Source organism: Trypanosoma cruzi, genomic scaffold (assembly GCF_000209065.1).
Source record: "Trypanosoma cruzi strain CL Brener 1047053516901 genomic scaffold, whole genome shotgun sequence".
Taxonomy (NCBI): Eukaryota; Euglenozoa; class Kinetoplastea; order Trypanosomatida; family Trypanosomatidae; genus Trypanosoma; species Trypanosoma cruzi.
In genome coordinates this window covers 1-14,084 of record NW_001849414.1, presented here as the reverse complement: position 1 = coordinate 14,084, position 14,084 = coordinate 1, and the positions used below count along the sequence as shown (strand labels likewise).

The 14,084-nt window shown below is 47.6% G+C and overlaps 8 protein-coding genes across 8 annotated transcripts, besides 34 other annotated features; 1 reads left to right on the top strand and 7 right to left on the bottom strand.

Moving 5' to 3' along the window:
• Positions 1 to 23: a microsatellite.
• Positions 1 to 2,227: a sequence feature (areas merged during assembly that could not be assigned to a particular haplotype. This can correspond to areas where the two haplotypes were merged or to regions with more than two copies in the genome that were merged during assembly.).
• On the top strand, positions 70 to 732 carry Tc00.1047053503841.80 (NADH-dependent fumarate reductase, putative; the record flags this gene model as incomplete). Its single annotated transcript, XM_802696.1, has 1 exon — positions 70 to 732. One exon carries the CDS (start codon positions 70 to 72, stop codon positions 730 to 732), a length of 663 nt encoding a protein of 220 aa, XP_807789.1.
• Positions 644 to 684: a sequence feature (A-rich).
• Positions 697 to 719: a microsatellite.
• Positions 835 to 868: a microsatellite.
• Positions 970 to 1,011: a microsatellite.
• Positions 1,087 to 1,113: a microsatellite.
• Positions 1,173 to 1,231: a microsatellite.
• Positions 1,293 to 1,320: a microsatellite.
• Positions 1,321 to 1,378: a microsatellite.
• Positions 1,394 to 1,422: a sequence feature (AT_rich).
• Positions 1,498 to 2,712, bottom strand: Tc00.1047053503841.70 (aspartate aminotransferase, putative; the record flags this gene model as incomplete). The annotated part of the gene is made up of 1 exon (XM_802695.1): positions 1,498 to 2,712. The coding sequence occupies one exon, from the start codon at positions 2,710 to 2,712 to the stop codon at positions 1,498 to 1,500; it is 1,215 nt and encodes a 404-aa protein (XP_807788.1).
• Positions 2,228 to 10,895: a sequence feature (heterozygous, Esmeraldo-like haplotype).
• Positions 2,717 to 2,755: a sequence feature (AT_rich).
• Positions 2,784 to 2,888: a sequence feature (A-rich).
• Positions 2,947 to 2,979: a sequence feature (CT-rich).
• Positions 3,154 to 3,195: a microsatellite.
• Positions 3,246 to 3,293: a microsatellite.
• Positions 3,311 to 5,278, bottom strand: Tc00.1047053503841.60 (hypothetical protein, conserved; the record flags this gene model as incomplete). Its single annotated transcript, XM_802694.1, has 1 exon — positions 3,311 to 5,278. One exon carries the CDS (start codon positions 5,276 to 5,278, stop codon positions 3,311 to 3,313), a length of 1,968 nt encoding a protein of 655 aa, XP_807787.1.
• Positions 4,151 to 4,186: a microsatellite.
• Positions 5,241 to 5,260: a microsatellite.
• Positions 5,305 to 5,324: a microsatellite.
• Positions 5,441 to 6,493, bottom strand: Tc00.1047053503841.50 (hypothetical protein, conserved; the record flags this gene model as incomplete). Its single annotated transcript, XM_802693.1, has 1 exon — positions 5,441 to 6,493. The coding sequence occupies one exon, from the start codon at positions 6,491 to 6,493 to the stop codon at positions 5,441 to 5,443; it is 1,053 nt and encodes a 350-aa protein (XP_807786.1).
• Positions 6,730 to 8,010, bottom strand: Tc00.1047053503841.40 (actin, putative; the record flags this gene model as incomplete). The annotated part of the gene is made up of 1 exon (XM_802692.1): positions 6,730 to 8,010. The coding sequence occupies one exon, from the start codon at positions 8,008 to 8,010 to the stop codon at positions 6,730 to 6,732; it is 1,281 nt and encodes a 426-aa protein (XP_807785.1).
• Positions 8,107 to 8,171: a sequence feature (GA-rich).
• Positions 8,263 to 8,287: a microsatellite.
• Positions 8,568 to 10,016, bottom strand: Tc00.1047053503841.30 (rRNA dimethyltransferase, putative; the record flags this gene model as incomplete). Its single annotated transcript, XM_802691.1, has 1 exon — positions 8,568 to 10,016. The coding sequence occupies one exon, from the start codon at positions 10,014 to 10,016 to the stop codon at positions 8,568 to 8,570; it is 1,449 nt and encodes a 482-aa protein (XP_807784.1).
• Positions 10,100 to 10,134: a sequence feature (CT-rich).
• Positions 10,365 to 10,393: a microsatellite.
• Positions 10,595 to 10,622: a sequence feature (AT_rich).
• Positions 10,685 to 10,720: a microsatellite.
• On the bottom strand, positions 10,869 to 12,371 carry Tc00.1047053503841.20 (hypothetical protein, conserved; the record flags this gene model as incomplete). Its single annotated transcript, XM_802690.1, has 1 exon — positions 10,869 to 12,371. The coding sequence occupies one exon, from the start codon at positions 12,369 to 12,371 to the stop codon at positions 10,869 to 10,871; it is 1,503 nt and encodes a 500-aa protein (XP_807783.1).
• Positions 10,896 to 11,419: a sequence feature (haploid, non-Esmeraldo-like haplotype).
• Positions 11,420 to 11,462: a sequence feature (haploid, Esmeraldo-like haplotype).
• Positions 11,463 to 12,230: a sequence feature (areas merged during assembly that could not be assigned to a particular haplotype. This can correspond to areas where the two haplotypes were merged or to regions with more than two copies in the genome that were merged during assembly.).
• Positions 12,231 to 14,084: a sequence feature (heterozygous, Esmeraldo-like haplotype).
• Positions 12,482 to 12,521: a microsatellite.
• Positions 12,649 to 12,688: a microsatellite.
• Positions 12,778 to 12,806: a sequence feature (AT_rich).
• Positions 12,960 to 12,986: a sequence feature (AT_rich).
• Positions 13,400 to 14,084, bottom strand: Tc00.1047053503841.10 (proteasome activator protein PA26, putative; the record flags this gene model as incomplete). Its single annotated transcript, XM_802689.1, has 1 exon — positions 13,400 to 14,084. A coding segment is annotated over one exon (685 nt), but the record flags the coding sequence as incomplete, so codon positions are not given.

Below are 14,084 nucleotides of genomic sequence, written 5' to 3'. Positions count from 1 at the left end.
TTTTTTTTTCTTTTTTTTTTTTTCCCCCCTCCCCATTTGGACGCGAAGGGGGGAGAAACAAGACGGGTTATGTTCTCAACAATGCGCATTTTACTCCGCACCGCCACGATCGGCGTCGCCACGGGGACAATGGCGATGACAACAACTTTGGTGTCTGGTGCACATCTTGCCGCAGTACGGTGGTCCTCCTCCTCGACGTCGGACAATTCACCGGCACTCTTGTCGCAGCGAAGTTTTTTTTCCGGAGGCGCCGATGGTCGCTCCTCCGCGTCGATTGTCGTGGTCGATGCTGAGCTTGCCGCAAAGGAGCGTGACCGCATCGCACGTGAGATGTTGTCGCAGAACATGCCTAGCCCTCATGCCGAGGAGCGATTGGTGGTGACGATGAGGGGACTGGAGCACACTGTGCCGTATACCCTTCGTATCGTTCTGAACGGGCCAAACGAAGCAAAGAATGGTGAAGTCATAGCGGGGAAAGTATTAAAAGAGGCCTTCGAGGTTGTGGATCAGCATTTGAATCACTATAACCCGGAGAGCGAGGTGTCGGCAATCCCCCCCCCCCCTCCCCCCCCCTCAACAACAAAACCACCAGACCGACGGTACACGCGTCTGCAATCATCCCATCGTTTTTATTCCCGCAATATTTTTATTTTATTTATTTATTTATTATTTTTCTTTTTTTTTAATAGTCCCCAAAACAACAACAACAACAACAACAAACGGTGGTGGTGATGGTCTGTCCATTGGAGTGAGCATAGGTTGGTTTTACCGTACGAATTCATTGATCTTCACACATAAAACCCCCCTTTCATTCTTCCCCCCTCAGTCGTCGCCAAAAAAAAACAAAAAAAAAAAACGAAAAAAAAAACCAAAATGAATGGTTGCAATACGGAATATATACATACGTACATATAAATGAGTATTTAATGATTAAATGGAGCCCAAGGATTGGAATTGATGATGTATATTACAAACAAGCAAACAAACAAGACAAAAAAAAAAAAAAAAAAATTTAAACATCAAGAGAAATGAGACACACAAATAGCAATTAAATATTTAAAATTCTGGATGCCCAATGGGGTAGTAACACACACACACACAGACACACACACATAGAGGCACGCGGAAAAACACATCTTTTTTTCTTTTTTTCTTTTCCATTTAATCTTTCCATATATATATGCACATCTTAATAATATATATATATATATATATATATATATATATTTATTACAATTTCCTCGTATTTCCTCATTTATCCATTCAAATATATATTTTTATATTCATTTCTGTATTATTATTATTATTATTATTATTATTTTTTATTTTTTTATTTTCCACCTCTTGATTTCTATTTGTTATTTTTATTTTTATTTTTTTGTACTGATCTTCCTTATTTTAAATATTTTATTATTAAATTTTGTTTGTGTGTGTGTCTGGTGGGGAAAGAAAAAGAATAAGAAAAAGAAAAAAAGAAAAACAAAAATGCACGTTCAATCATTCCGTGACGGTTCTTACCACCTCGTCGATGCCTTTTACAAGCAGTTCCACTGACCTTTTTGTTAGACCAGCCATGTTTGCACGTCCGGATGGGAGTACAAAGACACGCCTTTCAATAAGTTTTTCACACTGGGCCTTCGTGAGACCAAGATATGAAAACATTCCAACCTGCTGAATAATATGTTCCCAGGAGCCAGGGGTACCGAGTCTCTTGAGGCCATCGTACAAAGCTTGGCGCATTTCGAGCACACGCGTCGACATTACTCGCAACTCCTGCTCCCACCCTGCACGAAGTTCAGGGTCGCTCAAGACGAGGTACGCCACTCGAGCACCGTGAGCCGGTGGAGTGGAATATTGGCTACGTACGATCGTTTCAAGCTGCGACTTAATCAACGGTGCCTTCTTTGGGTTGGCTGTGACAATGGAGCAGACACCCACACGCTCTGCGTACAGGCCCATATTCTTTGAATAGGACTGTGCAAGAAGCATTTCCATCCCTTGTCGTGCAAAGAGACGAATCGAATAGGCGTCATTATCAAGGCTTCCGGTGGCATATCCCTGATATGCAGAGTCAAAGAAGGGAATGAGACGACGCGCCTGGAAAACCTCCAAAATTTTGGCCCATTGTTCGTGGGTCGGGTCCATACCTGTCGGATTATGTGCACAGGCATGCAGGATCACAATACTGCCCTCCGGCGCCCCGTTGAGGTCTTCTAAAAGACCATCAAAGTCAATGCAACGTTTGGCGTTGTCGTAGTAACGGTACTTGCGTAAGTCGGTCAGATTTGCCGCGGCCATAACAGCGTAGTGGTTTGGCCACGTCGGATCGGAAATGTACACAGGAGTGTCGCGCGAGAGTACACGGGCGAGGAAACACGCTCCAATACTGAGTGACCCTGTGCCGCTCAGTCCCTGTATGCCCACCACATTTTCACGCGCCACACTGTCCCCATAAGCAATCTTCAAAGACTCTTCAATGAAGGGCGCATACCCTGACATTGGTAGGTACTCCTTGTCGGCATTCATTTCCAGAAGGCGTTGTTCTGCTTTTCTTACAACATTTAGGGGGTATGGGTGGCCTTCCGCATCACGGTAGGCGCCAATAATGAGGTCTGCTTTTGGTTCTGGTGCTTTCTTCGCAACCAAAGAAGCAGAAAAAATGGGGTCTGCTGGGAGGGCAGCAATGTTGTTCCAGAGGCATCGGATCGCCATATCCTTTTTTTTTTATTTTTTTAGTATTTTATTTTATATATATGTAGGGGTGTATATTATATTGGATAGTATTTTATTTTTGTTTCTGTTCTTCTTCTTCTTGTTGTTGTTGTTATTTCGCTTGCAAATTGAGATTTATATCGTTGTTTCTTTTTTATTTATTTATTTTTTTTTTTTAAAGATCAATGCATTCACATAAAAAACATAAAATAAAAGTAAAATAAAAACAGAGTAAAAGAAAGAGAGAAAGAGAGAAAGAGAAAGAGAGTGTGTGTTTGTGTGGACTGTTCAAAAATGGATGCGAGCAGGGAAAGGAACAACAACAACAACAAGAAGAGGGAAGGCACTTTAAGCGCATAATATCACTTCTTACAAAATCACCGAATTGTCCCGATATTTTTTTTTTGTTTTAATTTTCTACAAACACACACACACAGTCATAGAGAGAGAGAGAGAGAGAGGTAGAGTGAAAGAAAGAGAAAGCATATTTTGCACACACGACACAGGAATCCCATGACATGTCTATTCAAAAGATATATAAATATATAAATATATATATATATATATATATATAAGTATATTACTCGTAAATATCCCACTAAAAGGGCAGTCTCAAAGAGAATGCAGGGAAGAGGCTTCCTCCAATGCATGGCGTTGGTAAAGTTGGGTGAATATGCCACGTCGATTCCTTTTCTTTATCCGATGTTTGCTGCTCTTTTTGTTTTTCTTGTTCATATTCCATGGCAAGATTCCTTACCTTGGTAATAGCTTCACAAACAGGTATGGCACGTTGCCGCACTCGAGAAGCCTGGAGGAGGACCGACTCCAACTGCTCACGACGTTGTGTCGTGTGCCGCTCGGCAAGCCGCAGGGCCGCAAAGGGATCTATAATGCCGTCCAACGTCGCGGACGCCTGATCGGGCAGCTGCGGCTGCGGCAGCGGTGTATCATGACGCCCTTCACAGCTTCCCCCGATACATGGCGGTGTGCCCAAGGGCTTGCAATGGAAAGCCAAACTACCAGGGGTGACACATGGACCGCCACCCACGGGCGGTGTTTCTTCCACTCTATTGACTGAATCACGTCTTCTGAAGGAGAGGGCGTCCATGACCGCAAGAAGAAGTTCACGCCGCGATTGCTTCCCTTTTCGATCTTCGCCGCTGCTACTGCCGGCGTCACTCTGCTGCTGCTCGATGCCATCATCATGACAACCGTTACATTCCTCCGTGTCGAGCACACATCCGCTGAGCTCGCGAAGCTGAAGAATAATTCGGGCAATGTCCATGTCTCGACGAAAGACAAATTGTCGCCCACTGCGTGTTGCATGAGTATCTTCCTCTACACACATGTCACTAATCCCTGGAGCTTCCCCTGCAGTCACCAGTTGTTTTTGTAGGGGTGGATTTGGAGGAACAGCGGCATCCGTAAATGCGGCCCACTCCTCCTCTTCTTCGTCGTCCTCCTCCTCCTCCTCATGCTGCTGGTTGTTGTGATGGTGCTCTCGTTCATTCTCCGCCCCTTCGTCGTCTCTTCCCTCAACGACGTGTGTCTCCCTGTGCGTGTACTCCTCCGCCTCTTCTGCACCCTCGTCTTTCACGACAACGGGTGAAGCGTTAATCATGTCGAGCCTATCCGCATCGACACACACACATCCTGGGGAGCCCATCGTTGTTGCTCTCGGTTCAGCAGAAGCAGACGCAACGGTATGAAACGTGAGCGTATTCAATTGACCGCTCTCACTTTTTCCTCCTCCTTTTCCGTGATGATGCTCCTTCTCCTGCTGATTTATAAAAACATGCGGTGGCTCGTTTCTCCCCACCATTGGCTGCTCCGGGATGGCGACGGGTTCCGATACCGGCCTGGAAGTGACCCCCACAAAATCTCCAAACTCATCATCATCATCGTCGTTATTATTATCCGCCTTAAGATCCCCTTCATACAACCTCAACGTGGCAGTTAACGTGTCATTTGCCGATTGTAACCGCCCATTGCTCCCCATTTCATTGCATTTCTTTTCCGGGAGCTTCACCCCGCTATCCCCGTGTTTGGCACACGTGTCAGATTCATGATTCTCCATTTCGCGTGGAGCACTTTTCAGGGGAGGCTTCGGCAGCAAAATGGCATGATCCTCTTCTTCACCAGCACGGTGTGAAGACTGCGGGGCGCCTTCGAATGCCTTAGACCCATGAATGTTGTGGCTCATGCGGGGACCGGCGTTGTGATCCGCTGCCTCATTTCTGTCCAACGGCGTCGGGGACAACGTCGCACCGGAAACAGGTGACTTCGATTTGCCTTCCTCTGAGCTCGTCGCGGTCACCCACGCCATGAATGGACTTCCTAGCGAATTGTTACTTGGCATCCAATGAAAAAAAAAAAATATTGGGAGGGGGAGGTGGCAGGCGTCACGGATACAGGGCATCACGTTGTCACAATCAGAAGTGATGTTGTCAAGTATTATTCCTCCCACTTGGAGGAAAGATGGGAGTTTTGTGGAATGTTGAAAGAGAAAACAGCATCTTTCTATATGCATAATAATAATAATAATAATTATTATTATTATTACCATTATTTCCTGTGTGTTTGTGTGAAAGCAAAAAAAAAAAAAAAAAAAACAACCAACACAAACAAAATTAGGGAACACACACAGACACAGCAGGCGTTGTTCGCTCACATGGAGCAAAGAAACAATTAAACAAGGGCCCACCCCACCCAACAGGATCCGCTTGACTTAACGCTCATCTTCCAAACCATACAGTCGACGCAGTTCGCATATCAGCTGCTTTTTTGACAACATATCATTTCTCGAAGCCTCCATATTTTCACAGGGGGCTCCGTGACTAACGTGCATCGTCTTTAAATGCATCATGTGTGATGCTGACGATGGTGGTGGTAGTGGTGATGCTCCTCGTAGCTTCTTTTGACTCCACGTATCTGACCACGAGCTTCGTGTGTCCACAGAGTCACTGTACAAGCGAGCAATAGTTTTCCTGAGATTCGCCTTAGATATCTCCTCCGTTGGCAGCATCTTCTGTAGCTGCACAGCGGGTCCGGACGTTCTCGTCAGCACGTTCGTTACTGCTACTGTCGCTGCTGGGCTTAAAGAAGCATCTAGAGAGCCATCATCCTCTATGTGAGACGGTGAACGCATTGAGATTTGACGTGGTGATGGACTCACGACCAAAATTGCCGTCCTGTCATCATCCTTTTCACTATTCCGATCTACTGTCTCTTTCTTATGTGCTGACGGCAATGGCACCACTGTCCCCTTGGATGCGTTAAGTTCGGTGCGAGAGTGTTGGCTATCGTGGGGGGTTTCCCCTACCGTAAACGGTGTGTTCGTTTGCCTAAAAATCTGGGTTTCCTTCTCTACAATAAATTCCTGCGGATAAAAAGGCGTCGATGTGGGAGTTTGCTCAAGGAAAAAATGTGACGGGAGCGTCGTCCTTCTGTTTTGCTTGTGAGCCAACACGTTGCAGGCATCATGCTGCTCAGCGTCTTCAGCCATCATGGCACTGTTGCTGTTCGTAGACGCCGTCTTGGTAGAGTTGGTTGCTGTGGTCGCTACTTTCATCCGCGGCACTTCACCGCAGGCCATGAACGTCGCAGTCTGGGGAGTCACATGACTACGGCAGTGATGCTCCACGTGCCACACAAGGGCAGCGAGTTTGCTTTGAAGAAACTGTTGATATTCCGAACGCCAGGATGCAAGAAAGGCCTCACGTGCATGCTCGTTTTCCTCCTCATTCGCCTGCAAAACCTTATGAAACCTCCGACAGCTCATCTCAATTGTTTTTTTTTTTTTTTCCCCTTTTTCCTGCTAACAGTACACACACACACACCCTCCCTCTACACCCCTTCAAGTTGAAATCAGCCAAAAAGAAGGAAAGAAACATACATACACGCGGTGGGAGAAAGAGAAGGCGATGCATGCATTGCAGGCTCAACTGACTCCTTCCCTCGCAGTGCATCTACTGACCTTAGTTCTCTCAACTTCACTTCACTTTCATCGGCAGCTCCTTAGCCCACACGGCGGTTGTGCAGTGCGCGCTCACCCTCCTCCAAGAAGTCTGCCCGGCTCACAAGCATCTGCTGCGGGAATGTCGAGAGTCGAGTGAGAAGTGATGCACCTAACCATGCCGTATGTGACCTTTCCGCCGGTGCCGAGATACGCACCCGGCAGTTACGCGGTGTGAGCTGCAGCAACTCCGAAAGGAAGCGCTGACCAAATCCGCTAAGTAACGTCGAGCCACCCGTCAAATAAATATGTTCGCACAGTTCCGTGCGAAGCTCAATGTCAGCTACCCGTACTGCATTGGAGACGATACCCGCCAAACCTGGATGCTCTTTTCCAAGCAGGGCGGGGTTGAATAGCACCTCTGGGGCCTGCAGCAACTCATATCCAAGTGTCAGCTCCGTACCGTCGGGTAGGCGGTGCTTCTTTGGCGTTGCTGTGGCCATGGCCTGAGCAAACTTCAACAGGGCTCCATCGCCACCGCCAACACCGTCACCCGTTCCTTCCACAACACCCAGGGGGATGGCGCTTGTCGGTACCGGATGTGGACTCACCTCGCAACGCTGCTCCTTGATACTGCGCGCGAGTTCACGTTCGGCACCGCAGCGTGACGGATTAAAACAACGGTTCACAATGCTGCGTGTATGATACCCATTACCCTCACCAGGGCTCGTACTACCGCTATCATTATATGCAGTGTTGTAGCTGCCGTACTCGCGTAACAGTCGTTGGAGGTACTGAGTCACGGCGCCACCTCCAAAGTCTTCCCGTTGCATCATCCCCGTGACAGCGTACCCCTGCACTGCCGCCGCCACGGAAGAAACACCCTCGCCGACATCCAGCACAATTCCAGTTGTCTCGCCTGTCGCATAGAGAGACAAAAGGGGTGCGATACCCACACACATACCGAAGATACCCTTCTCTTCAAAAAGGATTTGCGCTACACGTGCTCGCTGAGGGCGAGAACTAAACGGGTGCTCCACCCAAAAAACACTCTTTTCAGCCAATGACGCGTCCAACTGTTGCTCAATTTGTTGCAGGAGCAGCTGCCAGACATCCCAGTTAACAATAATCCCGTGCTGAATGGGGTACGTGAGATGAAGCAGGCCACGACGCTCCGCAGCGTCTTTACCCACAGACACCACATCGCATCCATGAGAGGTCTGAAACAATGGCTTGTACTTTACACGACCAGCCAGCGACGGAAAGGACGTGGGGGCGGTGGCGCTGCTGAACGCCGCCTTCACACTACCAGAGCCGGCATCCAGCACGATGGTACTTTGCATTGTATAAACAATACACGGCTAACACACACAAACACACAAACACTTGCAACGCTGTTTATTCACCTGCTATTGTGACCTTCACTACCTCTTCTTGAATTCTTTTCTTTTTTTTCTTTTTTTTGTTGTTGTTGGTTTTCTTCTTTTTCTTCTTCTCTTTCTTCCACTTCCCGATTTCGAAACGGTTAGTGTCTCTCACTTAATGGATGCAAAAGGCCGCCACACACCCACGCTTTCTCCGTCCCTGCCGCACGCACAGACAGAAAGACAGACAGACAGAAACTAAAAGAAGACGTATCAAAAATAAATAAAAGAAATGTACAACAGAAGGGAAAAAGTCAAGGAGTCCTTTTTTCACCGTCAAAAAAGGCTCCGCATGAAAAATTAAACATACACGCATAAAAGCCCAGAGACAATAAACTCCAATGTGGAACCAAACATGGAGTTATGGAATAAATATCAAAACAAACAAACAAACGACAACAACAACAACAGCAGCCTTCCACTTCAACACACTTCTTTGTCACAGTGTGTGTATGTGCCGTTCATTCGGCCGCATGTCATTCATCATTTCCAGCTGATGTCCGGGTCTCCTTCGCTTCACCTCGTGGGTTTGTTTGCTGCTGTGACGAGGCCTCAAGAAAACGTTGCCAAAGCATGGCGAGTTTGCAGATTTCTTCAGCTGTCAAGTCCAATACGGTGAGTGCCCCATCCACCCGCAGTTCCTGCAGCATATACTGCGCCACCTCTGCCGGGACACACTTCATCAACGCCTTGTGTACCGTCATACCACGCTGTCCAGGCTTCATCAATAAATCCGTAAAGTGGATCAACGTGGCAGCGTCCATTCCTGGAACAAGCGGCACGGAGCGTGGCTGCAATGTTAACATCGCCCCAAGTACCTCCGTCTTTGGGTAATATGTCATCTCCCTAAAAGTCTGACGCACCTGCACATGAAAAAAGCATTGGCACAGGACAGAGAGACGAGAGAAATGAATGGACCCTGCGGGGGCAATAATACGCTCCGCAATCTCCTTCTGGGTAAAGACATGTAATGGGACGCGTCCAAAAACAAAAAGATTCTGCTTGCGCGAGCAATCCACAGCGTACCGCATCAGTAGCTCCGTGATGACATCAAAAGGGAGATTGGCCACAACCTCCACCTTTGCATCCCCGTCGGACCACCAGCGATCCGTAACTGCAAAAGCAGCCGCAACGCCAGTACTTTGACTATTGACAGGATCCCGGTTGTTATCGCTCGCTGTGCCATGATTAAACCCGGCACTTTTCCCAAACCGTCTTCGCAAAATGCGCTCACGCTGTGAATTCCGTAGCGGTGCGCCCTCGTAACCCTCCCCATCACCGTCATTATTTCCCTCCGCTCCCATTTTCTCCCTCGTTTCATCCGCACGCGCATCGCTCCGTCGCCTCTGATGCTGCTCAACAAACCGAGGAAACACCGAGCACAACACATCGAGCTCATTCACACGGAGCACATCGGCATTCACCCAATGAAACTTCCCATCCGTGTACTGCCGTATCTGTTCGAGGTGCGCATTAAATCGTTCATCCGCCTCGATGCCCAGCACCGCGACACAGGGCCGTGTCAACAAACTCCGCGTGAGTGCCCCCGTCCCGGGCCCGAGCTCAACCAGCAGCTTATCATGTGTCTTGAGTGTCGTGCGGCTTAAGTGAGAGACAATTTGATGCGTGAGCTTCAAATTGAGGATAAAGCGCTGGTCGTACTTCGCCAAATAGCCGGCGTGTGGCACTTTGAAGAGATGTTTCAGCCCCTCCGCCTTCACCCGCGGCCCACCGGGGCACCGCAGCAGTGTAAGTGCCACACCACCGCCGCCACTCGCACTCCTACTTCTAGTGCCTGGCCGTGGCGAGAACAAAGAAGACGACGATGAGGATGAGGATTGCGACCGCCAACCGCAGCGAAACAGACCCGCACTGAATGAGAAAATACACGTCGGCGTGGTGTTGCAACAACGCATACGCACCATATGAGGAATCAATCGGATGTGCTCTTAATAACAAAACAACAAGAAAAGGGCAGAATACAAAAAAAAAAAAAAAACACACACACAGAGAGAGAGAGAGATAGAGAGGTAGAAGGGGAGATGCGTGCAACCCCAGCAACCATTTTATTCTTTCACGTAGAAAACGCACATGGGCGTCGCAGGACGACAAAGATGCAAAAAACGTCATTAACGCTACAACAATGGCTTCGTGTTTTCTTTTAATTGTTATAATCACTATTCTCTCCTCTCTTTCTCTTTCTCTTGCTCGCACGTTTTCACTCAATTACCTTTTCTCTCCCTCTCTTTTTCTTTCATTCCATGCCGTTGATTAAAAAAAAAAAAAAAAAAAGAAAAAAAAAGCCAAAGGCGTATGCACGGATGGGGAAATGCATGGATTCTCCCGTCCCGTTCTTCGCGGTTTGCCTCTGGAGCTACCGTGTGTGAACAAAAGCCCTCCAACAACAAATAAACGGCATTGACGTCGGTGTCAATTACCAGTGATGCAGGTGATTGCGGTGACAGGAAAAAAAAAAAAAAGGGGTTGCATCAGATTTGTTTCCATATAAATATAAATATAAATATATATATCTTCTACAACGCAGGGAAAAGACGGTCATTGGTGTAGAGGAAAGACAAAGAGAATGAGAATGAGGAGGAGGAGAAGAAGAAGAAGAAGAGGAAAAAGACGACCGTTCGAGTGCGAGATGACACCGTGTGCGTTGCGCGGTTTCTCCTCCTCATTGCCATCCTCACTACACAATGTACCGTTCACTCCGCCACGGCGGTCATTTCACACGTTTTCCTCTTATTTATTCTCGTCCCATGCCCACTCCATTATTTTTGTGCGTTGCCGTCATTATCGTTGGCAGCGGCAACGGCACGTGCAGGATTCAGGGTAGGGGCGAGAAGGGGAGAGGAGGAAAACGCCGTTTGTACACAACTTCGAACGTCCCCAGTGGCGCTAGTCGTGGTGACACCAAACACTAAAAAGAAAACCATCTCCGCAATGTTCAGTTGGCCCAGCAGCTTGTCGGTGTCGGGGTCAACAAGGAAGAGCTCCTTCACCCGCTGCCGCGCAAAGTGAAAAAATATATCCCGCAGTGCATCCTTAGCATGAAAAACGCATATTTTTGCACTCACTGTGCTCCCAATTGCCTCACGGACGGTAAGTTCCGTGTCATACACGCCCTGATCCTCAATGCGGACGATATCGCTGCGGTTTATGACATCCACAATGATGTATTCCTCTGACACTACGGCAATGCTCTCAATGTCGTGCTGCAACATGAGTCGCAGAGCCTCAAGCAGCGGGGATTCCAGTGTGACGGAAATGGCATGCGCCCGATGCCTCCCTAATTGGGGAACGTAGCAGAAGGGGATGTCAAATATGGTGCGGTATGGACCAACACGCGGCTCCTTTCCAAATTCCATCAATGGATTTTCCCCTTCCCCTTCATTGGGGGCAAAGAGAAGATTGCGGACATGCGGCGGGAGTACCCCTTCAGCAAACAGGAGATCCGTGTCGGCGGGATCAACGCCATCCGGTGAAATACCAGCGTTAACACCACCGGAAACACCTACCGGGGAGTTTACATCATCCACCCCCGCTGCCACCCCCACACCACGGCGCCCATTCCCTACCGCTTCAATAGATAAGAAGACTGCACCGAGGTACAGAAGAATCTGCTGCAGATCCAATATGGCTACCACACTCACATCATTGGCCTCCTTATTTGCTAGTACAGTGATTCGGCGGACGTGGTGACGCAGAATCAGTTGTAGGCACTTAATCAAAGTTGTATCCGGTGCGCATGTGACAAATGCTGAGGTTGGCGATAGTGATGATAAAATCTGCTTATTTCGAATATCTGACGCATCCCGTTTCTTTTCTCGCCATTCTCGTATTGTGTACCGTGCAACCTGCTCTGCCTCATCCGGGTGATCATGACAATACAAAAGAATATCAATGTAATCGGTCGAACTTAGCATCCCACAAAAGGCACGGGCAGTGGGATCCCACAAGACACACGCATTGAGTCGCGTTTCCTGGGCAGCGATAAATGCAACAGTTAGCGCCACGTCTACATCAAGTACGACCACCTGTGTGGATGTGCCTAACATATCGTAACTTGTGCAGCGTGAAAGAAAGTCTGCAATCGGTGCTGCGAGGAGTTGGCACTCTTCGTCATTCAAGTAATACTCCGCTTCAAGAAAAACATCGTGATCTTGTATTTGCTGCGTCTCGTCATTCACACGCAAGGCGTTACCACCACGCCGTGACACACCGCTCGCAACGGTGTAGGAGCTTCGGAGGGCAAAGGCACTCGTGCGACGCATGCCTCACTTCTCAAATTATCCACCCCGCCCGATATTTCACACAGGAAGAGTCCACGGAGTGTTGAAAAACACACCCAACCACCAACCCACACACCCACACACAGAGGGAGAAGAGAAAAGAGAAAAAAAAAAAAAAAAAAAAAAAGGAAAGTTCGGGGGAAACACAAACTAAGCAGCGGCAACGGTACGATTGCAGAGAACAGCCAACTTATGTGTCTGTCTCCGTGTGTGTATATATGTGTGTATGCTGCTTCGACACGCTCCCTACAGATGTTATTATATATATATATATATCTCTCTTTATATATATATATATAATAATAATAATAAAGAAAAGTATGTTATACCTTTTTGTAAAAATAATATGTATATGTATATGTACTTTTGTCCTTCGTTCAGTTACAGGTAATTATGATAAATAAATATATTTTTAATGTCGTTTCCTCTTTCTCTTCCTTGACGTAAAGAAGAAATGACTCCTTGTCGACAGCTAATCCCTACAGCAATATTGTGTCTTACTAAACACCCTCGCCCCGACCCAGAGTAAGAATAAGAAAAACAAGAAGAAGAGAAAATGGTTGAGTAAACAAATTTTTATTATTATTATTTATTATTGAGAATAATCCAACTAAAACAGATAAACAAACAGACTTGTATACACACGCACACGCACGCACACACTTTTTGAAGGGTCCCGTGTCATATGCCAATATTCTTCCCTTCTTCTCTTTCTCCTGCTGTTCCTTTTCGGCAAGCCTTTCATTTCCCCCATTTTTTCCTACTTGTTTTCTTCCCCCCCACTCCCCACCTCGCATTGACTTCTGCCGGCGCACACATGTACACATGTGTATGTATAATATATTATATACATATAAAGGGAAAAGCGGCGGTGTGTACTCCTACTGCTGCCGCCACCGCAATGAGAAAATAATAAATATAAATATGTATTTTCTTCAGTGCCATACGAGTGCAGTGCAACCTCCCAACAAAAAAAACCCTCTTATTTTGTTTCACAATGGCCCTTCTCCTTAACTCACCATACGACCTCCCCCGGAGCGTGGCTCAATCAACTTCTTCCAGTTGAGGGCGTACGCATTAACGAAGGAACGCATCGCCGTCACCAGCTGCAGGGCGGAGAGTTCCACCTTTTGCAACGCGTCGACGTCCACCTGCCGCAACTCCAACAAGACGGAGGGGCTTTTGCTGCCGCCCTTTGAGTTATTCTTATCGTCATCTGGTTTACCAAGAATTTTCTCCTCCACCGCACCGCGAGCCCCAAAGTACTCACGCAGAGAGAATACGCCCGCTTGTGCCTTCACACTACTGGTCTTTTCACCTGCCCCACCTGCTCCACCTGCACCGAGAGTTTTGTTTTGTATTTCTTCCAACATTTTCAGAACGGCGTGCTGCACGGCGACCCCCAAGTTGTCTTCTTCCTTCAGTTCTGGAATGCGCACGGAGATGACGGTGCGGATCACCTCCGCATCATAGTAGATACGGCGACATGCGGACTGGTAATTGAACAGCATTGACATGACTTCCTCTGGCACCTTCTCAGCATTGTCGCATGTATATTTTGTACCCTGTATACTAGCGCACTGTGAACCCGCCTGTTCTGCAATTTTCGCCACTTGACTGACCAAATTTGTGGCCCACCGCTCCACAACTCCACAACTCTCTTCTTCTGGAAAGGCATCGCGCAGATCCTGGGCA